We start from the raw sequence: 25,040 nt of genomic DNA on the forward strand, positions 1-25,040 counted from the left end.
TCTTGAAGGAAAGGAGAATGTTTTAAACCTTATTCATGTATTATGCTGTATGGATTTTGATAGCATAAAATGCAGGAGCTATATTAACTTAAACTTCAAGAAAAATGTTTTTAAATGGTTGAATTTTGGGTTGCTATTTCACAATTTTTCTAAAAACCTTTTTGGCGCTTTTTTATCTTAAAGCCAATGGGAAGATTGACTTAAATGTGTTGGTGGATGAAGTTAAAAATATCACAGGTGAGTAAGATGTTGAAATGAGTATTATATTATGTGGTCTTAAAGTTTTATATGGAACTATATTTTTAACAAATAGTGTTTACTCCCTCCTTTATTCATTTAACAACTGTTTCCTCAGCACTTACTACATGCCAGGCATTGTTCTAGACAGGATACATCAGCAAACAGAGTAAAGATCATTGCTCCCCTGGAGCTTATATGCTAGCAAGGGAAATAAGCAATAAACATAATAAATAAGTCAATTTAAAGTATGTTAGAAAGTGATAGATGCTATAGAAAACAATGAAAAGTAGACTAAAGGAGATTGGGAGGGGAAAGAGGCACTTGAGGCTTTAAACAGATAATCAGGCCTCCTTGAGAAGGTGACACATGAGCAAATACTTGAAGGAGGTGAGGGTTTTGTCCATATGGAGACTTCTAGAAAAAGAGTTGTAGGCAGAGGGGACACGGACTAAGACCCAAAGGCAGGAGCATGTCTGGACTACTCAAGGAACAGCAAGAAGGCTAATGTAGCTGAGGTTGAATAAGGAAGGAAAAACGTAACAGGAGATCAGGAGAGAGAAGTGATGGATGTAAGATTAGTCAGGACTGTGAAAGCTCTGCCAGGACTTGGGCTTTTTTCTGACAGAAATGGAAAGCCATTGCAGGTTTTAGACCAGAGGCATGATATGATCTGACCTGTTTTCATTAGATTTTCTTGGATTCTGTGTGGAGAACAGACTCAGGGAGGGGGAGGAGTAGGGAGTAGAGCCCTAAATGGGTTTTTAAAGTAATCCATGTGAGAAATGATGATGATTCATACCAGGGCAAAGCAGTGAAGATGATAAAAAGTAGCTGGACTCTGGGTATATTTTTAAAAGAGTTATTGTGGTGATGGATTTCACTAGACTTATTGTGGTGATCATTTCATAATTTAAACCAATATCAAACCATTATGTTGTACACCTGAAACTAAAATAATGTTACATGTCAATTATATCTCAATTTAAAAAAATAATAAAAAGAGTCAACAGGGTTTCCTCATGGAAACTAGATAAAGGGAGAAGTCAGGAATGACCCTTGAGATTTTTGTCTTGAACAACTGAAAGGATGGACTTGCCATTGGAGTCTGGAGAAAGTTGCTAGAAATACAAGTTTAGATGGAAGAAAATTGGGAGTTCAGTTTGAGATATTTTAAGATATCAATAGAAATAGAGATATCAGCTAAAAAGTTACCAGATAGTCACAACTTCAAGAAAGATATCTTAGCTAAAAATATAAAATTGAAACCCATAGGTATATAGATGGTATTTAAAGCCGTGAGATTGAATGAATTCACCCAAGGGGTGAATATATATGGAGAAGGAAAGAGAACTAAGAAGTAATACTGGAGGACTTCAACATTAAATGTTAAAGCAAAAGAGACCAAGAAGAAGTGACCAGTAAAGTAGGTAGAAAACCAAGAGAATATGGTGTCCTGAAAGCCAAATAAGTATATTAGGTTGGTTTCCCCCAGACACAAACCCTGAGACAAGGAGCATGTATACATGGGAGGTGAGCCCAGGAAACACAGATAGGGGAGTAGAGAAGTGAGACATGAATGAAGGCAGCAAATAAAGTATGTGTTTATCAGGCAAGTTACAAAGAAGGTAACTGAAACTTAATCCCATTGGAGAATATCTGGGAAATGATAGAGAACACAACCTCAGGGGAGTGGGAGAGCTAGGTTATTTTTACACCAACCCCTATCAGTCATTGGTTGAGAAGTGCTCAAGGGGAGGGAGGCAATATTACTCCACTGGCATTTCCAGCCATTGAGCATTAGCAGAGTGAACTCTGGCAACCAAAGAAATCCCTCAGACAAAGAGATGCCAGCAATTAAAACTTGGGCTAGCATGCATTGAACTGGTAAGGGTTGAAGAGATATGATCAGGGCATCTATAGTATCTGCTACAAGTATCAGCCAGGAGGGCAAATCAACAGTCAAACAGATCAATAGGTCAACTAAGATAAGACCTGAGAAGTGACCATTGCATATAGACACATTAGTGATCTCAAATCACAAAATACCATTAGTGATATCAAAAAGAGAAGTTTCAGGTGATGAAGGTAGAAAGAAGCCTGACTGTAGTGAGTTTAAGAGAAAATGGGAAGAGAAATACAAACCAAAACCACAATGAGATACCACCTCACACCAGTCAGAATGGCTAAACTGAACAACTAAGGAAACAACAGATGTTGGCAAGGATGTGGAGGAAGGGGAATCCTCTTATACTCTTGGTGGGAATGTAAACTGGTGCAGCCACCCTGGAAAACAGTATTCAGGTTCCTCAAAAAGTTAAAAATAGAGCTACCCTACAACCCAGCAACTGCATTACTAGGTATTTATCCAAAGGATACAAACAGTGATTCAGAGGGGCACCTGCACTCCAATGTTTATAGCAGCAATGTCCACAATAGCCAAAATATGGAAAATATGAAAAGAGCCCAGATGTCCATTGTATGGATAAAGAAGATCTGATGTGTACACACACACACACACACACACACAATGGAATATTACTCAGCCATCAAAAAGAATGAAATCTTGCCATTTGCAACAATGTGGATGGAACCAGAGGGTATTATGCTAAGCGAAATAAGTCAGTCAGAGAAAGATAAATACCATATTATTTCACTCATATGTGGAATTTAAGAAACAAAACAGATGAACATAGGGGAAAGAAAGGAAAAATCAAATAGGATAAAAACAGAGAGGGAGGCAAACCATAAAAGACTTTTAACTCTAGGGAACAAACAGGGTTGCTGGAGGGGAGGTGGGGGATGGGGTAACTGGTTGATGGGCATTGGGAGGGAACTTGGTGTAATGAGCACTGGGTGTTACATGCAACTGATGAATCACTAAATTCTACCCCTAAAACTAATAATACAGTATATGTTAACTAAATGGAATTTAAATGAAATTTTTTTTAAAAAAAGAGAAAATGGGAAGACAGGATTTAGAAACAGTGAATATCTGAGAAATTTTGCTGCAAAGGGGATCAAAGAAGTGGAACAAAGAGGCAAGTAAACTGGTGAAAGTTGTCAAGAGAAGGCTTTGTTTTTTTTTTAATTAAAGAGATAAAGGAATTTTTGATCAAATGGAAGAGGAGGAAGTGGTGGTTTGAAAAAAAAAAAAGAAGAAGTAAAGTAGTCAGCAAGAAGAGCAGGAAAGTTAATACATCAGCAAAATGTAGTGTGGTTGCCCAGCAGAATCAAGGACTCACCTGAGGTTCACGATCATCCATTTAAAATGAGAACAGTCAGCACAAAACACTTCAGCTCTAGTTCAGCTGCCTGGCTGCAGGCACAGAGTAAGCACGAACTTGTATTTAAACAGGAATGAGTTTTGCCAAGTGAGTATATTGAAAGCAAGGGCAGAGCAATTTCAATCCAATCTTTCGCAAAACTTAAATACACTTACCACTCTCTTTGTTCACCATTGCTTTTTACTTTTACTCTTTTTGGGGTTCAGTTTCATTCTTCTTGAAGTACATCCTTCTTGGTCATTTCAACAAGGGTTAGTCTTTGAAAATATCTTTATTTTACACTCAGCCTTGAGTCATTCTTTGACTATGTCTGCACTTGTAGATCATCATTCTACCTTAGAACTCTGAAGGGTGCTGCTATCTCTGAAGAGTGTAATGACACTGGTTCCACAAGGTTGAAAAACTGAAACTGGATTCATTTATTGCTATGGGAAGGAACTTCATCTGACAACATTTTAGTCTCTCTCTCTCCCCCCTCCCACTACCCACCCACTGGCAGAGTTTAATATGGAACCAGCTATCCAAAGAGAAATGTGGTCTAGAGTCCTGGCCTCAGCATCACAAAGCAGAGTTTACAATGGTGGAATTGGAGCTGAGAGGAAATCATTAAATCACTGAAATAGTTTACCTTCTTGGCTACTCCGCTGTGGACCCTTCTGCACATATTTGAACTTAACTTCCATATAACAACAAAACAACTCCATGTTCCCTTCATACAAATGAAGATGTCCTCTTTCTCTCCCCAGAATGAGGAGAAGCAAAGTTCCAACAGTCTATCTGGGGGAGACAGTCATACTATCTCTGGGCTATGTTAGTTCTCAAATTTAGTTACAGTCCCATCTGGATATTCTGTAACCTGAAGACCAACTTGTAAGGTTAACCTATAATAAACTTGTAATTAAATTTAAAAGGGGCAAAAAGGAGAAAGAAGAAAATACACACGAATATAGATAGACAAAGATGATAGATTCATATACGCACTGTTTTCTGGCCTCTCTTTTTGCTGTTAAAAGTCAGCTGTAAGTCTTCATTGTTTATTTAGAGTTACTCTCTTTTTCTCTTGTTACTCTTTTTTTTTTTTTTTTTTTTTTTTTTTTTTTTTTTTTTTTTTTTTTTTAAGATTTTATTTATTTATTTGAGACAGAATGAGAGAGAGCATGAGAGGGAGGAGGGTCAGAGGGAGAAGCAGGCTCCCCGCCGAGCAGGGAGCCCGATGCGGGACTCGATCCCGGGACTCCAGGATCATGACCTGAGCCGAAGGCAGTCGCTTAACCAACTGAGCCACCCAGGCGCCCCTCTCTTGTTACTCTTAAGATTATCTCTATCTTTGAAATTCTCATTCTCATGTGGCAAAGTGTAGATTGTTTCCATTTTTCCTGCTTGGAACTTGTGATTCCTGAAACTAAACATTTATGCCTCTCACCAAGTTTTGGAAACTCTCAGACCTCATGTTTCAACTATTGCCTTTTCTCTTTTTTTCTCTTTTCTCACTTTTGGAGACTCCTAGTTCATGTATGTTGCACCTTCTCATTCTGCTCTTCATATCTTTCTTTTCATATTTTCCCTATTTTTATGTTTTTGTCTTTTCTTAAACCTCTCTTCCAGTTCACTGTCTCTACAACTGTATCTTGTATATTTGTCCATTGGGATTTTAATTTCAATAACTATATTTTTATTTCTAGATATTGTTTTTAATTCTTTTCTAGATTAGCCCATTCTTTTCCCTGATTTCTTGTTCTTATGGTTTCTATGCTTTCTTTTCAGCAGATTTTTAAAAATGTGATTTCAAATCTATCCCCTATCTGATATGCCCAGCTTACAGTGTAAATCATGTAAATACTAATTTACTCAAGGTGAAAATTTTTACAGAGAGCCAGCTTTTATTATCATTTTTAAAACTAGTCCCATAATTCAGGTAAAAGAAGAAAAGGAAGGGGAAGGGGGCAGGGAGGCCCAGAGGAAGGGAATGAGAAGAGGGAAGAAGAAGAAGAGGAAAAAAAGAAAGAAAAGAATACAGATGTTATATTTGTGGTTGAATTGTTATCCATCAAACACAGCTAAACTACTAAGAAATTATATAATCCCTGCTTTACTTATTATATATGGTATCATCTTATCATTAAAGATATCTTCTTAGGTTAAAAGAAGAATTTCTGACTCCCCCCCCACCTTGACTCTGAATAGCTAAACAAGGCTTCATTATGCCTAGTTCATCCTCACAACCCTACCTGGGAAGGATGTTTCCTTATGTATATGTATTTCTTTCTAAAGGAGAGAAGATTCCTACTGAGGACCTGAAAAATGTTCTGAAAGACATGGGAATAAAGATCACAGACAAGGAACATAAAAAGCTTCTGAAAACTTTGCCAGTTTCTGGTAAGCATTGAAGTTCTACTTCACCGATATCTAAAAGCTTACTCATTTGACATTTATTAAAGATCTGTTGTGTGCGTGGCACTATCCTAAACTCTGGGAGAACAGGGACCATTGTCTGCAGTGACCATGTCTCCTCAAGTCCTCAAAACTACACAGAAGGTTTGTTTTCAGGTTTTGTATTAGAAATTCTAGGGGTCCCTGTGTGGCTCAGTCGTTAAGCGTCTGCCTTCAGCTCAGGTCATGATCCCAGGGTCCTGGGATCGAGCCCCACATCGGGCTCCCTGCTCTGTGGGAAGCCTGCTTCTCCCTCTCCCACTCCCCCTGCTTGTGTTCCCTCTCTCGCCGTGTCTCTCTCTGTCAAATAAATAAATAAAATCTTTATTTAAAAAAAGAAAGAAAAAAAAAAAGAAATTCTACTGTTTAGGGCATCTGAGTGGCTCAGTCAGTTAAGCAGCCGACTCTTGGCTTCAGCCCAGGTCATGATCTTGGGGTCCTGCAATCAAGCCCCAAGTCAGGCTCCACACTCAGAGGGGAATCTGCTTGAGGATTCTCTTTCTCCCTCTCCCTCTCCCTCTGCCCCTCCCCCTACTCATGTGCGCTCTCTCTCTAAAATAAATAAATCTTACTTTAAAAAAAAAAGAAATTCTACTGTTTGAAACATTTTATGTCAATTTAAAATATTTTTTTAAAAGACTCAATCCTAGCATTTTTTTAAATGTTTTATTTATTTATTCATGAGAGTCAGAGAGAGAGAGAGAGAGGCAGAGGCAGAGGGAGAAGCAGGCTCCCCACCTAGCAGGGAGCCCGATGCGGGACTCGATCCCAGAACCCTGGGATCATGACCTGAGCTGAAGGCAGACGCTTAACCATCTGAGCCACCCAGGCGCCCCCAATCCTAGCATTTAAAAAAATCCTGTTCTTATCGTTTAAATTTTGGTCTAGGGAGCTGGGACCTCTTCAGTCAGAGGTCACATCATAGGACAATGTCTTTTGTCCCTTTCAGGGAAATCTAAGGTCTAAGCTAGAAGAAGATGAAAGGGCAGAAGGGCAGGAAAGCTGAACAAAGAAAAGATGAAGTAAAACTGGGAAGGAGAAAATGAGAAAAAAAAAAAGAAGATAGCAGGAGGGGAAGAATGAAGGGGGGGAATCGGAGGGGGAGACGAAACATGAGAGACGATGGACTCTGAAAAACAAACTGAGGGTTCTAGAGGGGAGGGGGATGGGAGGATGGGTTAGCTTGGTAATGGGTATTAAAGAGGGCACGTTCTGCATGGAGCACTGGGTGTTATATGCAAACAATGAATCATGGAACACTGCATCAAAAACTAATGATGTGATGTATGGTGATTAACATAACATAATAATAAAAAAAAAGAAAAAGAAAAAGCTGTGTGTATTTCAGCAAACCAGCCACTAACAATAGCCTTTTATTCTGTCCAGGGATAGTCACTACACTGAGTTTTCTAAATACTTCGCATTTCATTGAGAATGAATTGTGATAAATTTCTAAATTTCCCCTTTCTGAAAGTAAACACTTTAATTTCTATGAATTGTCAAAAACTCAATAATGTTTTATCTTACAGCTGATAAAAAGGTGTTTGAGAAAGCATTACTGGAGGGTGTGAAATCTTTCAAAGGTGAGTGAGAAAAAGAATAAGGACAATAAAATCTGAGATTGCTGTAACTTTTTTCTGATTATATAATCAGGAAATTACGTATGCATTTATTCAACAAATATCCAAGTCTCTACTGTGTGTCGGGTATTTGAGAAAAATCTGGAATATATAAAGTAGCATATAGAAAAAAATGCAATTACCCATAATCCCAGTAATATTACCTTTTTTTATTACAGTTCTCTGTGTTCTTTTTTTCTGTGTATATGTGTATATAGATAAACTCTTACTGTATATTTTATGTATCCTATACTTAATCCTAAAATTTTAGTGTAAGAATTCCACCATGTCATTCTTTGTAAACACCATTTTTAATGACTTATCAGGTTGTATTTATAGTTTATTTAGTCATTCCTTTCTTATTGAACACTTAGCTAGTCTCCAATGTTTTGCTCTTGTGTATCTGTGATCTTTGTCCGACTTTAAGCCATTTTCTTTGGATAGATTCTTCTGGTAAATCCAGTAAATCTTAACATGTTTAAGGCTGTGATATATGTATATAAGTGGATAAAAGTACTGGTTCCCATTATGCCCTGGCCACAATAAATTATTTTCAGATTTTTTGATCCTTGCCAATTTGATAAATGAAAAATGGAATCTAATTAATGTTGAACTTTTTGTTATCAATGAAGTTAAAACTATTTTTATATCATTGTCTTTCAGTCTTTTAATTATTTGTTCCTGCCTTTTGCCTATTATCCTATCGGAATCCAAGCTTTTTCCTATTAATCTGAATGACCTCTTTATAAATTAAAGATATTAACACAATTGTCATAGCTACAGAAAATATTTTCCCAGTTGGTTATTTGCATTTTTACTTTATTATGTTGTATTTTTTACAATAGTTTATTGAAATGTAATTTACATACCATGCAATTGACCCATTTAAAGTGTACTGGTTTTAGTATATTAACAGAGTTGCATAACCATCATCACAATCAATTTAGAACATTTTCATCACCCCAAAAAGATACTGTACCCATTAGCCATCACTCCCCATTCCCATACAACTTGCTGTAAAGAACTTCTTTGTACTTTCATTTCTAGGTAGGGTTGATGGCTTGCATTTTTCATCTGTGACATCCTTATTTACTTTTTCTTGTTTTTATTAAGGAGGAAGGGTTAGTGTCAGGGACCTAAAAAATGTTCTACGGAATACTGGGTTCAGACTTGAAGAAAAGGAAATCCAGGACCTGCAGAGCCACCTACCAGTTATTGGTGAGCATTTTGAGATTCCTTTATCCTGGGACACCTGGGTGCCTTAGTCAATAGAACATGCAACTCTTGATCTCAGGGTCACGAGTTCAAGCCCCATGTTGGGTGTGGAGCCTAATAGAGATAGATAGATAGATAGATAGATAGATGATAGATAGATAGATAGATAGGGATAGGTACCTTTATCCTATAGACAATGACTAGTCTGCTCTGAAAGCACTGAGGAAACACATGCTGGGGAGAGAAAAACCAGGGGGCAGAGATACAATTTAGAGGCTGCTGCTAAGGTCCAGATGATAAGGGTCTTTATTAAGGAACTGCACTGGTGATAAAGGGGGAGGGCTGATGGGATGTGGTTGGTGAAAGGGAGAGAGATGCTAGAAGTATGAAGCAGAGGTTCATAGTTTGTATGATTGACACACACACACACAGGTGAGGGTGGGGGAGAAACAAAAAGGAGCAGAATGAAAACAAAAATGTTTAGAACAGGGGCGGCTGGGTGGCTCAGTCAGTTAAGCGTCTGATTCTTGGTTTCAGCTCAGGTCATGATCTCAGGGTCCTGGGATCAAGCCCCACAGCAGGCTCCCTGCTCGGCAGGAAGTCTGCTTCTCCCTCTCCCTCTGACCCTCCCACCTCTTGCTCTCTCTCTCCCTCTCTCTCAAATGAATAACTTTTATTTTTTAATTTTTTCCTTTTTTTTTTTTTTAAAGATTTTATTTATTTATTTGACAGAGAGAGACAAAGCGAGAGAGGGAACACAAGCAGGGGGAGTGGGAGAGGGAGAAGCAGGCTTCCTGCCAAGCAGGGAGCCCGATGCAGGGCTCGATCCCAGGACCCCGGGATCATGACCTGAGCCAAAGGCAGACGCTTAATGACTGAGCCACCCAGGCGCCCCAATTTTTTTCCTTTTTTTAACTTACTTTTTTTAATATTTTTTATTTAAACTCAAATAATTAACATATAATATATTATTGGTTTCAGAGGTAGAGGTCAGTGATTCATCAGTCTTATATAATACCCAACGCTCATTATATCATGTGCTCGCCTTAATGTCTATCACCTAATTACCCTATCCCCCCATATCCCTGCACTCCAGCAAACCTCAGTATGTTTTCTGTGATTAAGAGTCTCTTATGGGGGGGCAGAGCAAGATGGCGAAGGAATAGGAGACCTGGATTTCGTCTTGTCCCAGGAATTCAGCTGGATAGGGATCAAACCATTCTGAACACCTACAAACTCAACAGGAGATGGAAGAAAAGAATAGCAACAACTCTCTGAACAGAAAAGTGACCACTTTCTAGAAGGTAGGACATGCAGAGAAGTGAATCCGAGGTGATATTCAGGAGGACAGATGGCGGGGGAGGGGGCCTCCATCCGCTGCTTCTGGCAAGTGATAGAGCAGCAGAGCACAAAATTGGAACTTTTACAAGTCTGCTAGCTGAGGGACATTGCTCCAGTGGCTAAGCGGGGTTGGAACCCTCACTGGCACAGTGTGGTCTCAGGGCCCTCGGGGTCACAGAAAGACCGGGGGTGCCTGAGTGTGGCAGAGCTCCCAGGTATCAGAGCAGGGAAGCTGGCTGCAGAGACGGAGCCAAGGCGCGGGCTCTCAGCTTGGGGTTGCCATAAACCATGATCCGCGGCACAGTCAGGCCACTGCTCCTCCAGCAGGGACCCAACAAGTGGCAGATCCGGGGAGACTCACCTTCCTCCCCCTGGGAGGAGCGGCACGGGAGCACACCACAGGGATCTGCTGGGTTTGGAGACTCCACACGGGGTCAGGTGCCAGAGATAGAAACGCTCAGTCACAGGCTGGGTGAGCACGGAGTGTGGCCGGACACCGGGGAGATGGGAGTGACTGACTGCTTTTCTCTGGGGGCACACTGAGGAACAGGGCCCCGAGTTCACAGCTCCTCCGGGGCGGAGATTGGGAGGCCGCCATTTTCACTCTCGTCCTCCAAAGCTGTATGGAAAGCTTGCAGGGAACAAGGGCTACAGAGAGCAAACCCGAGTAGATTACTTAGCCCTGACTGGCAAGGGTGGGGCAATTCTGCCTCTGGCAAAGACATTTGGGAACCATGGCAACAGGCCCCTCCCTCAGAATATCAGCAAGAACCGCTAGCCAAGACAAAGTTTACCGATCAATGAGAACGGCAGAACTCCAGCACTAGGGGAATACTGCACATAGAATTCATGCCTTTTAACCATGATTCTTTAGTCTTTCAAAGTTAATTTTTTTTTAAATGTCTTTTCCTTTTTTTTTTTTTTTGAATTTTTCTTTTTCCATTTTTCAACCAACATCTTATCAGTCCCTTTTTTAAAAAATATTTTTTATTTTTATTTTTAGTGTCATATTCTGTCCCTTCATAGTAGTTACCCTTATTTTTGGTATATATATATATAAATTGTTCTCACTTTAAAATTTTGAGATAGTTTCTTCTAACATCAAAATATACCCTAAATCTCCAGTGTATGGCTTTGTTCTAGTCTCCTGCCTGATTACCTTCTCTCCCCCCTTTTTTTTTAATCCTCTTCTTTCTTTTTTCAACCACCTTCTTATCTTATCAATTCCCTTTTATAAAATCTTTTATAATTTTCATCTCAAATCTCATATCTGTAGCTCTGAAACAAATAATGCAATATAGGTTGAGAAAAAAAAAAGAAGAAGAAGAAGAAGGTAGCAGGAGGGGAAGAATGAAGGGGGGGAAATCGGAGAGGTAGACAAACCATGAGAGACAATGGACTCTGAAAAACAAACTGAGGGTTCTAGAGGGGAGGGGGGTGGGAGGATGGGTTAGCCTGGTGATGGGTATTGAGGAGGGCACATTCTGCATGGAGCACTGGGTGTTAGGCACAATCAATGAATCATGGAACACTACATCTAAAACTAATGATGTAATGTATGGGGATTAACATAAGAATAAAAATAATCTTTCATAATTTTCATCTTTACAGTCATATTCCATCCATTCATCGTATTAACCCTTATTTTTGTACATATATAAGTTTTTCTTTCTTTAAAATTTAGGGAGGCACTTTCTTTCTTTCCCTTTCTTTTCCCCTGGTTTCAAGTCTTTTCTGGTTTGTTTAGTGTATATTTTCTGGGGACGTTGTTACCCTGTTAGTATTTTGTTCTCTCATTCATCTATTCTCCTCTGAACAAAATGACAAGACAGAAAAAATCAACTCAACAAAAAGAACAAGAGGCAGTACCAACTGCCAGGGACCTAATCAATACAGACATTAGTACGATGTTGGAACTAGAATTCAGAATGATGATTTTAAAGATACTAGCTGGACTTGAAAAAAGCATGGAATTTATTAGAGAAACCCTTTCTGGAGAAATAAAAGAACTAAAATCTAACCAAGTCGAAATCAAAAAGGCTATTAATGAGGTGCAATCAAAAATGGAGGCTCTAACTACTAGGATAAATGAGGCAGAAGAGAGAATTAGTGATATAGAAGACCAAATGATGGAAAATAAAGAAGCTGAGAAAAAGATAAACAACTACTGGATCACAAGGGCAGAATTCGAGAGATAAGCGATACCATAAGACGAAACAACATTAGAATAATTGGGATCTCAGAAGAAGAAGAAAGAGAGAGAGGGGCAGAAGGTATATTGGAGCACATTATAGCAGAGAACTTCCCTAATTTGGGGAAGGAAACAGGCATCAAAATCCAGGAGGCACAGAGAACCCCTCTCAAAATCAATAAAAATAGGTCAACACCCCGACATCTAATAGTAAAACTTAAAAGTCTCAGAGACAAAGAGAAAATCCTGAAAGCAGCTTGAGAAAAGAGATCTGTAACCTACAATGGTAGAAACATTAGATTGGTACAGACCTATCCACAGAGACCAGCAGGCCAGAAAGGACTGGCATGATATATTCAGAGCACTAAATGAGACAATATGCAGCCAAGAATACTATATCCAGCTAGCCTGTAATTGAAAATAGAAGGAGAGATAAAAAGCTTCCAGGACAAACAAAAACTAAAGGAATTTGCAAGCACGAAACCAGCCCTACAGGAAATATTGAAAGGGGTCCTCTAAGCAAAGAGAGAGCCTAAAAGCAATATAGACCAGAAAGGAACACAGACAATATACAGTAACAGTCACCTTACAGGAAATACAATGGCACTAAATTCATCTCTTTCAATAGTTACCCTGAATGTAAATGGGCTAAATGCCCCAATCAAAAGACACAGGCTATCAGATTGGATTAAAAAACAAGACCCATCAATATGCTGTCTGCAAGAGACTCATTTTAGACCCAAAGACACCTCCAGATTGAAAGTGAAGGGGTGGAAAACCATTTACCATGCTAATGGACACCAAAAGAAAGCTGGGGTGGCAATCCTTATATCAGACAAATTAGATTTTAAACCAAAGACTGTAATAAGAAATGAGGAAGGACACTATATCCTACTTAAAGGGTCTATCCAACAAGAAGATCTAACAATTGTAAATATCTATGCCCCTAACATGGGAGCAGCCAATTATATAAGACAATTAATAACAAAAGCAAAGAAACACATTGACAACAATACAATAATAGTGGAGGATTTTAACACCCCCCTCACTGAAATGGACAGATCATCTAAGCAAAAGATCAACAAGGAAATAAAGACTTTAAATGACACACTGAACCAAATGGACTTCACAGATATATTCAGAACATCCCATCCCAAAGCAACAGAATACACATTCTTCTCTAGAATGCCCATGGAACATTCTCCAGAATAGATCACATCCTAGGTCACAAATCAGGTCTCAACCGGTACCAAAAGATTGGGATCATTCCCTGCGTTTTTTCAGACTATAATGCTTTGAAACTAGAACTCCATCACAAGAGGAAAGTCAGAAAGAACTCAAATACATGGAGGCTAAAAAGCATCCTACTAAAGAATGAATGGGTCAACCAGGTAATTAAAGAAGAATTAAAAAAATTCATGGAAACCAATGAAAATGAAAACACAACTGTTCAGAATCTTTGGGATGCAGCAAAGGCAGTCCTAAGAGGAAAGTATATAGCAATACAAGCCTTTCTCAAAAAACAAGAAAGGTCTCAAATAAAAGGGAAAAGATATTTGCAAATGGCATTTCTGGGCTCTCTATTCTGTTCCATTGATCTATGTGTCTGTTTTTGTGCCAGTACCTACTGTCTTGATGATGACAGCTTTGTAATAGAGCTTGAAGTCAGGAATTGTGATACCGCCAGCTTTGCTTTTCTTTTTCAACATTCCTCTGGCTATTCGGGGTCTTTTCTGGTTCCATACAAACCTTAGGATTATTTGTTCCATTTCTTTGAAAAAAGTGGATGGTATACTGAGCCCAGTATGGAGGTTCTTCAAAAAGTTGAAAATAGAGGGGCGCCTGGGTGGCTCAGTTGGTTAAGCGACTGCCTTCGGCTCAGGTCATGATCCTGGAGTCCCGGGATCGAGTCCCGCATCGGGCTCCCTGCTCTGCAGGGAGTCTGCTCCTCCCTCTGACCCTCCCCCCTCTCATGTGCTCTCTCTCATTCTCTCTGTCTCAAATAAATAAATAAAATCTTTAAAAAAAAAAAAAAAGTTGAAAATAGAGCTACCATACAATCCAGCAACTGCACTACTGGGTATTTACCCCAAAGAGACAAATGTAGGGATCCCAAGGGGTACGTGCACCCCGATGTTTATAGCAGCAATGTCCACAATAGCCAAACTGTGGAAAGAGCCAAGATGTCCATCAACAGATGAATGGATAAAGAAGATGTGGCATATATATAGAATGGAATATTATGCAGCCATCAAAAGGAATGAGATCTTGCCATTTGCAACGATGTGGATGGAACTGGAGGGTGTTATGCTGAGCGAAATAAGTCAATCAGAGAAAGACATGTATCATAATACCTCACTGATATGAGGAAGTCTTAATCTCAGGAAACAAACTGAGGGTTGCTGGAGTGGTGGGGGGTGGGAGGAATGGGGCAGCTGGGTGATAGACATTGGGGAGGGTATGTGCTATGTTGAGTGCTGTGAATTGTGCAAGACTGTTGAATCACAGATCTGTACCTCCGAAACAAATAATACATTATATGTTTAAAAAAAAAAGAAGAAGATAGCAGGAGGGGAAGAATGAAGGGGAGGAAATCAGAGGGGGAGATGAACCATGAAAGACAATGGACTCTGAAAAACAAACTGAGGGGTGGGAGGATGGGTTGGCCTGGTGATGGGTATTAAGGAGGGCACATTCTGCATGGAGCACTGGGTGTTATACGCTAATAATGAATCATGGAACACTACATCAAAAACTAATGATGTAATGTATGGTGATTAACATAACATAATAATAAAAAGATATTAATAAAATAAAATTAAAATATAGAGGGAAAAAAAGATTCTCTTATGGTTTGTCTCCCTCTCTGGTTTCATCTTTTATTTTTTCTCCTCTTTCCCTATGATCCTCTGTTTTGTTTCTTAAATTCCACATATCAGTGAGATCATATGATAATTGTCTTTATCTGATTTCTCTTAGCATAATACCCTCTAGTTCATCCATCTCATTACAAATGGTAAGATTTCATTCTTTTGATGGCTGCGTAATATTCCATTGTGTATGTATACACCAGATCCCCTTTATCCATTCATCTGTCAAAGGACATCTGGGCTCTTTCCTTAGTTTGGGTATTGTGGATATTGCTGCTATAAACATTGGGGTGCACGTGCCCCTTTGGATCACAACATTTGTATCTTTGGGGTAAATAGTAGTGCAATTGCTGGGTTGTAGGGCAGCTCTATTTTCAACCTTTTGAGGAACCTCCATACTGTTTTCCAGAGTGAGAGTGGCTGCACCAGCAAGCATTCCCACCAACAGTGTAGGAGGGTTCCCCTTTCTCTGCATCCCGCCAACATCTGTAGTTTCCTGACTTGTTAATTTTAGCCATTCTGACTGGTGTGAGGTGATATCTCATTGAGGTTTTGATTTGGATTTCCAAATGCTGAGTGATGTTGAGCACTTTTTCATGTGTATGTTGACCATCTGGATGTCTTCTTTGGAAAAATGTCTGTTCATGTCTTCTGCCCATTTCTTGATTGGATTCTTTGTTCTTTGGGTGTTGAGTTTGATAAGTTCTTTATAGATTTTGGATACTAGCCATTTATCTGATGTGTCACTTGCAAATATCTCTCCCATTCTGTCGGTTGTCTTTTGGTTTTGTGGACTGTTTCCTTTACTGTGCAAAAGAACTTGATGAACTCCCAATAGTTCATTTTTGCTTTTGTTTCCCTTGCCTTTGCAGACATGTCTAGCAAGAAGTTGCTGTGGCTGAGGTCGAAGAGGTTGCTGCCTGTTTTCTCCCCTAGAACTTTGATGGATTCTTGTCTCGCATCTAGGTCTTTCATCCATTTTGAGTCTATTTTTGTGTATGGTGTAAGGAAATGGTCCAGTTTCATTCTTCTGCATGTGGCTGTCCAATTTTCCCAACAGCATTTGTTAAAGAGACTGTCTTCTTTCCATTGGATACTCTTTACTGCTTTGTCAAAGATTAGTTGACCATAGAGTTGAGGGTCCATTTCTGGGTTCTCTATTCTAGTCCATTGTTCTATGTGTCTGTTTTTGTGCCAGTACCTATTGTCTTGATGATTACACCTTTGTAATAGAACTTAAAGTCTGGAATTGTGACGTCACCAGTTCTGGTTTTCTTTTTAAACATTCCTTTGGCCATTCAGGGTCTTTTATGGTTTCATACAAATTTTAGGATTATTTGTTCCATTTCTTTGAAAAAAGTAGATGGTATTTTGATAGGGATTGCATTGAATGTGTAGATTGCTCGAGGTAGCATAGACATTTTAACAATATTTGTTCCTCCGATCCATGAGCATGGAACATTTTTCCATTTCTTTGTGCCTTCCTCAATTTCTTTCATGAGTGTTCCATAGTTTTCTGACTATGGATCGTTTGCCTCTTTGGTTAAATTTATTCCTGGGTATCTTATGGTTTTGGGTGCAATTGTAAATGGGATTGACTCTATTTCTCTTTCTTCTGTCTCCTTGTTAGTGTATAGGAATGCCACTGATTTCTGTGCATTGATTTTATATCCTGCCACTTTGCTGAATTCCTGTAAGAGTTCTAGCAATTTTGGGGTGGAGTCTTTTGAGTTTTCCACATAGAGTATCATGTTATCTGCAAAGAGTGAGAGTTTGACTTCTTTGCTGATTCGGATGCCTTTTATTTCTTTTTGTTGTCTGATTGCTGAGGCTAGGGCATCTAGTACTATGTTGAACAGCAGTGGGGATAGTGGAAATCCCTGCTGCATTCCTGACCTTCGGGGAAAAGCTCTCAGTTTTTCCCCATTGAGAATGATATTTGCTATGGGCTTATCATATATGCTTTTATGATATTTTGAGGTATGTTCCCTCTATCCCTACACTGTGAAAAGTTTTAATCAAGAAAAGATGCTTTACTTTCTCAAATGCTTTTTCTGCATCTACGGAGAAGATCAATCATATGGTTCTTGTCCCTTCTTTTATTTATGTAGTATATCACATTGATTTGTGGGTGTTGAGCCAATCTTGCAGCTCAGGAATAAATCCCATTTGGTCATGGTGAATAATCCTTTTAATGTACTGTTGGATCCTATTGACTAGTATTTTGGTGAGAATTTTTGCATCCATGTTCATCAAGGATATTGGTCTGTAATTCTCCTTTTTGATGGGGTCTTTGGATCTGGAATCAAGGTAATGCTGGCCTCATAGAAAGAGTTGGGAAGTTTTCCTTCCATTTCTATTTTTTGAAACTGCTTCAGAAGAATAGGAATTATTTCTTCTTTAAATGTTTTGTAGAATTCCCCTGGGAAACCATCCAGTCCTGGACTCTTGTTTGTTAGGAGATTTTTGATTACTGCTTCAATTTCCTTGCTGGTTATGGGTCTGTTCAGGTTTTCTATTTCTTCCTGGTTCGGTTTTGGTAGTTTATACATCTCTAGGAATGCATCCATTTCTTCCAGATTGCCTAATTTGCTGGCATTTAGTTGCTCATAATATGTTCTTATAATTGTATTTCTTTGGTGTTGGTTGTGATCTCTCCTCTTTCATTCATGATTTTATTTAGGTCCTTTCTCTTTTCTTTTTAATAAGTCTGGCCAGGGGTTTATCAATCTTATTAATTCTTTCAAAGAACCAGCTCCTAGTTTTGTTGATAAGTTCTACTGTTCTTTTGGTTTCTATTTCACTGATTTCTGCTCTGATCTTTATTATTCCTCTTCTCCTGCTGGGTTTAGGCTTTATTTGCTGTTCTTCCTCCAGCTCCTTTAGGTGTAAGGTTAGGTTGTGTATTTGAGACCTTTCTTGTTTCTTGAGAAAGGCTTGTATTGCTGTATACTTTCCTCTTAGGACTGCCTTTGTTGCATCCCAAAGGTTTTGAACACTTTTGTTTTCAATTTTCATTTGTTTCCATGAATTTTTTTAAATTCTTCTTTAATTTCCTGGTTGACCCATTCATTCTTTAGTAGGATGCTCTTTAGCCTCCATGTATTTGAGTTCTTTCCAATTTTCCTCTTGTGATTGAGTTCCAGTTTCAAAGCATTGTGGTCCAAAAATATGCAAGGAATTATCCTACTCTTTTAGTACCCATTGAGACATGATATGTGGCCCCATATGTGATCTATTCTGGAGAATGTTCCATGTGCACTAGAGAAGAACATGTGTTCTGTTGCTTTGGGATGGAATGTTCTGAATATATCTGTGAAGTCCATCTGGTCCAGTGTGTCATTCAAAACCCTTATTTCCTTGTTGATATTCTGCTTAGGTGATCTGTCCATTGCAGTGAGGGGGATGTTAAAGTACCCTACTATTATTGTATTATCATCAATGTGTTTCTTTGATTTTGTTATTAACTGGCTTATATATTTGGCTGCTTCCATGTTAGGGGCATAAATATTTACAATTGTTAGATCTTGTTGGACAAACCCTTTAATTATGATATAGTGTCCTTCCTCATCTCTTACTATAGTCTTTGGTTTAAAATCTAATTTGTCTCTGGGCACCTGGGTGGCTCAGTTGGTTAAGCAACTGCCTTCAGCTCAGGTCATGATCCTGGTATCCCTGGATCAAGTCCCGCATCAGGCTCCCTGCTCGGCAGGGAGTCTGCTTCTTCCTCTGACCCTCCCCCCTCTCATGTGCTCTCTCTCTCATTCTCTCTCAAATAAACAAACAAAATCTTTAAAAAAAAAAAATAAAAAATAAAATCTAATTTGTCTGATATAAGGTTTGCTACCCCAGCTTTCTTTTGATGTCCTCTAGCATGATAAATGGTTTTCCACCCCCTCACTTTCAATCTGGAGGTATCTTTGGATCTAAAATGAGTCTCTTACAGGCAGCATATGGATGGGTCTTGCTTTTTTATCCAATCTGATACCCTGTGTCTTTTGATTGGGGCATTTAGCCCATTTACATTCAAAGTAACTATTGAAAGATATGAATTTAGGGCCATTATATTACATGTAAAGTCACTGTTTCTGTATACTGTCTCTGTTCCTTTCTGGTCTATGCTACTTTTGGGCTCTCTCTTTGCTTAAAGGATCCCTTTTAATATTTCTTGTAGGACTGGTTTGTTGGTCACAAATTCTTTTAGTTTCCATTTGTCCTGGAAGAATTCTTCCAGGATTCACTCCTTCCATTTTGAATGACATCCTAGCTGGATAAAGTATTCTTGGCTGCATATTTTTCTCATTTAGCACCCTGAATGTATCATGCCAGTCCTTTCTGGCCTGCCAGGTCTCTTTTGATAGGTCTTCTGCCAGTCTAATGTTTCTAGCCTTGTAGGTTATGTACCTCTTGTCCTGAACTACTTTCACAATTTTCTCTTTGTCTCTGAGATTTGTAACTTTCACTATTATATGTCAAGGTGTTGACCTATTTTTATTGATTTTGAGGGGGGTTCTCTGTGCCTCCTGGATTTTGATGCCTCTTTCCTTCCCCAGATTAGGGAAGTTCTCTGTTATAATTTGCTCCAATATACCTTCTGCCCCTCTCTCTTTTTCCTCTTCTTCTGGGATCCCAATTATTCTAACATTGTTTCACTTTATGATATCACTTATCTCTCAAATTTTCCCCTCATGATCCAGTAGTTATCTCTCTTTTTCTCAGCTTCTATTTTCCATCATTTGGTCTTCTATATCGCTAATTTTCTCTTCTGCCTCATTTATCCTAGCAGTTAGAGCCTCCATTTTTTATTGCATCTCATTAGTAGCCTTTTTGATTTTGACTTGGTTAGATTTTAGTTCTTTTATTTTTCCAGAAAGGGATTCTCTAGTGTCTTCTATACTTTTTTCAAGTCCAGCTAGTATCTTTATAATCATTAATCTGGGGGTGTCTGGGTGGCTCAGTCAGTTAAGCATCTGCCTTTGGCTCAGGTCATGATCCCAGGGTCCTGGGATCAAGCCCCGCATCGGGCTCCCTGCTTGGTGGGAAGCCTGCTTCTCCCTCTCCCACTCCCCCTGCTTGTGTTCCCTCTCTCACTGAGTCTCTCTCTGTCAAAATAAATAAATAAAATCTTTAAAAAAAAAAAAAAAGAAAAACTTACATATATACAAAAATAAAATTAAATATATTGAAAAGATAGAATGTAACTGTAAAGATGAAAATATAAAAAGACTTTAACCAAAAAAAAAAAAAAAAGGAAGAAGGAAAAAAGAGAGAGAATATGATCAGATAGGTGAATAGGACAAAGCCATACACTAGAGTTTGGGTGTACTTTGGTCTGTTAGAAGAAACTGCATCCCAAAATTGTCAAGAAAGAAAAACTTATATATATAGAAAAATAAAATTAAATACAATGAAGGGATAGAATGTAACTCTAAAAATGAAAATTTAAAAAGATTTAAAAAAAGAATTGCTAAAATAAGAAATTGGTTGAAAAAGAAAGGGGGAAAAATTTTTTTTTAATTTAAATTGAAAGACTAAACAATCATGGGGGAAAAGCCATGGATTCTATGTGCTGTATTCCCCTAGCGCTTTAGTTTTGCAGTTCTCATTGATTAGTAAACTTGGTCTTGGCTGGATGTTTTTGCTGATCTTCTGGAGGAGGGGCTGGTTGCCTCGATTCTCAAGTGTCTTTGCCCCAGGCAGAATTGTACTGCCCTTGCCAGGGGCCAGGCTAAGTAATCTGCTCGGGTTTGTTCTCTGTGGCTTTTGTTCCCTGAAGGTTTTCCACGCAGCTTTAGAGGATGAGAATGAAAATGGTGGCCCCCCAATCTCCAGCCTGGCCCAGAGCTGAAAGCTTGGGGCCCCACTCCTCAGTGAGCCCTCAGAGAAAAGCAGTCAATCACTCCTGTCTCCCTGGTCTCCAGCCACACTCCATGCTCACCCAGCCTGTGACCAAGCATTTTATCTCAGGCACATGACCCCGTTTGGAGTCTACAAGCCCTGCAGACTCCTGCATCTTGCTCCCACACTGCTCCTCCCTGGGGAGGAAGGGGGGGTCTCACTGGTTCTGCTGCTTGTTGGGCCCCTGCTCAGAGAGCAGTCACCCAACTGTGCTGCAGTTTGAAGTTTATGGCAACCCGGAGCTGAGAGCCCACTCCTGGGCTTGTTGATTTCAGCCAGCTTCCCCACTCCGATGCCTGAGAACTCTGCCGCACTCAGGCAGCCCTGGTGTTTCTGTGACCCCAGGGATCCTGAGACCACACTCTCCCTGCTTAGCCACCTGCAGACTTTTCAGGCCAGGAAGTCCCTCATTGGAGCAGACTTCTAAAAGTTCCAATTTTGTACTTGGCTGCTATATCACTTTCCTGTAGCTAGCTTTCAGAGGCTTTCTCCCCCCGCGGTTTATCTTCCCATATATTGCCTTGTATTCACTTCTCTGGACCTCCTACCTCACAGAAAGTGGTCGCTTTTCTATTTGTGGAGTTGCAGCTGTTCTTTTCTTAGATCTCCATTTGAGTTCGCAGGTGTTCAGAATGATTTGATAGCTATCTAGCTGAATTCCTGGGACCAGATGAAACTAAGGTCTCCTAATCCTCTGCCATCTTGGACTTTCTTTCTCAAATAAATAAATTTTTAAAAATCACATTTGTTAATATCACCACCAATCTTATTTTAAAAATGTTTAAGTATTGAGAACCTATCAAGTCATGATGTGGATATAAGTTTTTCTAAATTTAAATTTTTGTTTGAAAACTTGAACTCTACCATTAAAACATCTATTGTCAATTGTTTTCTTAAGATAACAGTCTCACAGTGGCGCCTGAGTGGCTCAGTCATTAAGCGTCTGCCTTTGGCTTGGGTCATGATCCCAGAGTCCTGGGATTGAGCCCCGCATCAGGCTCCCTGCTCCACGGGAAGCCTCCTTCTCCCTCTCCCACTCCCACTGCTTGTGTTCCCTCTCTTGCTGTGTCTCTCTGTCAAATAAATAAACAAAATCTTTAAAAAAAAAAAAAAAAAGATAATAGTCTCACTTTGTTCATTTTCAAGAAGATGCTTCCCAAATACCAAACTCTGAATAACTAGATTTTGTCCATTTTTGCAAGTGAAAATGGTATTCATGAAAAAGCAGCTAGTTTGCTTAACTCAATCATACAAGTTCTTTTCCTCAAGAAACCATTGTATTTTCATATGCAACTGACATGCTTTATACAAACTTCTCAATTCATTATACAGAATATTAAAAAGGTGTGTTCTCAAGGGTTAAGATTTAATAAAATCAATACCTTTTGCTGCTTTTTTTTAGCAGAACACTCTTTTTTTTTTTTAAAGATTTAATTTATTTGACAGCAAGAGAGGGAACACAAGCAGGGGGAGTGGTAGAGGGAGAAGCAGGCTTCCCGTGGAGCAGGGAGCCCGATGCGGGGCTCGATCCCAGGACCCTGGGATCATGACCTGAGCCGAAGTCAGACGCTTAACGACTGAGCCACCCAGGGTACCCCTATCAAGAACATTCTTAAATGAAACTGACATTCTTTTACTACAAGTATGTACAATGAAGAACACAGTGACTGCTAGTACATTTGTTGCCATGGCCTTGATTCATGCGAAGATGCCTGCAGTTTCACCCACCCCTGCTTTTGAACCACCAGTGCAGACATCAAAAGTGTAAAAGGCAAAGGGTATTGGGTGACTCCAGTGGTCCCTGGACCACACTCTGAGAACTGTGGCTCTAACCCATCTCAACCTTCTACTCAGTGCAAGAGAACTAGGTCTGAAAGAAGGAAACCTGACCTCTAGGATGGAGCTGACTTCAAACAAACAAAACATTCCATTCACCATAACACTCTAAAGATTTTTAATAGCTCAGGGCACCTGGGTGGCTCAGTCGGTTAAGCATCTGCCTTCAGCTCAGGTCATGATCTCAGGGTCCTGGGATCGAGCCCCATATCGGGTTCCCCACTCCGTGGGGAGTCTGCTTCTCCCTCTCCATTTGCCCCTCCCCCCGTTCATGCTCACTCTCTCCCTCTCTCTCCTCAAAATAAATAAATAAAATCTTAAAAAAATATGTTTTTAATAGCTTATGAAATAAAAAAGAAGTTATATTAATTGAATGGATATATACTTAAAGCTCGGAAATTTTTGTTATAGGTTCCTGTAGATAAAAATTTTAGAATAAAACATGAAAAATTATTGGGATTCCATACACCAAATCTTTATTTAGGAATTTTATACAGGGACCCCTGGCTGGCTCAGTCAGTAGAGCATGCAACTCTTGATCTCAGGGTTATGAGTTCAAACCCCACATTGGTTGTAGAGATTACTTAAAAATTTTTTTTAAATCTTCAAAAAAATAGAATTTTATTTAACTTTTCAAGTCTCATTATCTTCATCTGAATCTAAATTCTGAATTTTCCTACAGAAGATGAAAAGATTGATTTGGATACGTTGATGGAAGCAGCTAGTGCTTTTACAGGTGAGTGAGAACTTGTATAAGACATCATAAAATTGAGATTTTTTTTTAAGATTTTATTTATTTGACTGAAAGAGACACAGTGAGAGAGGGAACACAAGTAGAGGGAGTGGGAGAGGGAGAAGCAGGCTTCCTGCTGAGCAGGGAGCCTGATGTGGGACTCGATCCCAGGACCCTGGGACCATGACCTGAGCTGAAGGCAGATGCTTAATGACTGAGCCACCCAGGTGCCCCATAAAATTGAGATTTTGATGCCTTATAGAGAAATACCTTTTTAAAGCAGTCGTTTACCCCCTCCAGCCATCATTAATAAGTTTGCTTTGCTCTTTTACCTATTTATTGATGATTTTGTCTTATTGACAATAATTTAGATCATTAGAGATTTAGAAGTGTGGGCACTCTCAAATATTTTGGCCAGTAATGTGTTCATTTCTCTAGTGTTCAAAGAATCAAAATATAGGTGAACACAGTGGATTTCAATGTGAAGTTTTTGCATCAGGAAATATGGTCACTATGAACGGTCAGTCCCATAATTCAGGTCATGAAGCAGTAACAGAGATATTACTTAGCAGTACAACTATGTATATTCTATATACCAACATAAGTCATTGGGCAGTTAACTCCATGCTATATCGACCCATATACAGAATAGGAGTAGTAGCTTCTTATTTTGATTAAAGAAACTTTTCAGGTATTGAATTTTACAATAACTCTGTGTAAGTGAAGTCAGCTCATGTATTTCAGCTTCATCCTGCAGTTAGAAATAATGCTGTGTGGGATTATGTTTTTCATAGTTTAGAATAATTATATTTTTTAATATTGTCACCTGAAATAATTCCCATCTATTCAAAGGAGAAAAGGTTGAAGCCAATGACTTAAAAAATGTGCTGAGAAATATGGGAATTGAGACCACTGAAAAAGAACAGTTGATGCTGTTGAAAACTCTGCCAATCTCTAGTGAGTGTTTAACATGCCATCATGGTGCTCAGGGAAATGTGGTACTGTGGGCTTCTGGGTGAGAATTGTCTAATGCCCTAAGAAACCCCCTAAGGAAAATGCAGTCCAGACGTAAGAAACCCCATTCTTGTCACTTGTGTTTTAGTTTGGAAGTGAGAAACTTGTAAGTGAGAAATTCCTCTCTTTTCCATTCAGTCAATGGGCCCCTTGCTAAATATTTCAAACGCTACACAGCTAAATTCTTCTGTAGCCCCCTGAATGTGCCCCACATCCTCAGTGCTAGCCCTGATAGCCCTCCCATCTCCCCATAATCCAGCAACTAAAAGATAAACACCTGAGAGCAGGGGACCACCAGGACCATGTGCTTAAACTGTCAGTATTTGATTCTGATTGGTCAGTGATCCAACCAGTCCGTCCCTCAAAAAT

General features: G+C 39.3%; 1 protein-coding gene across 1 annotated transcript in view; it reads left to right on the top strand.

Moving 5' to 3' along the window:
• LOC118027186 overlaps window positions 1-25,040 on the top strand; it is a 107,904-nt gene that overhangs the window by 44,655 nt on the left and 38,209 nt on the right. The window contains exons 22-27 of the mRNA XM_035030411.1: window positions 184-237; window positions 5,796-5,900; window positions 7,484-7,537; window positions 8,687-8,791; window positions 23,607-23,660; window positions 24,510-24,614. Coding sequence (XP_034886302.1) covers window positions 184-237; window positions 5,796-5,900; window positions 7,484-7,537; window positions 8,687-8,791; window positions 23,607-23,660; window positions 24,510-24,614 — 477 coding nt within the window. The remainder of the gene's footprint in view (window positions 1-183; window positions 238-5,795; window positions 5,901-7,483; window positions 7,538-8,686; window positions 8,792-23,606; window positions 23,661-24,509; window positions 24,615-25,040) is intronic.

Source organism: Mirounga leonina, unplaced genomic scaffold (genome assembly GCF_011800145.1).
Source record: "Mirounga leonina isolate KUSES-001 unplaced genomic scaffold, KU_Mleo_1.0 Mir_364, whole genome shotgun sequence".
NCBI lineage: Eukaryota > Metazoa > Chordata > Mammalia > Carnivora > Phocidae > Mirounga > Mirounga leonina.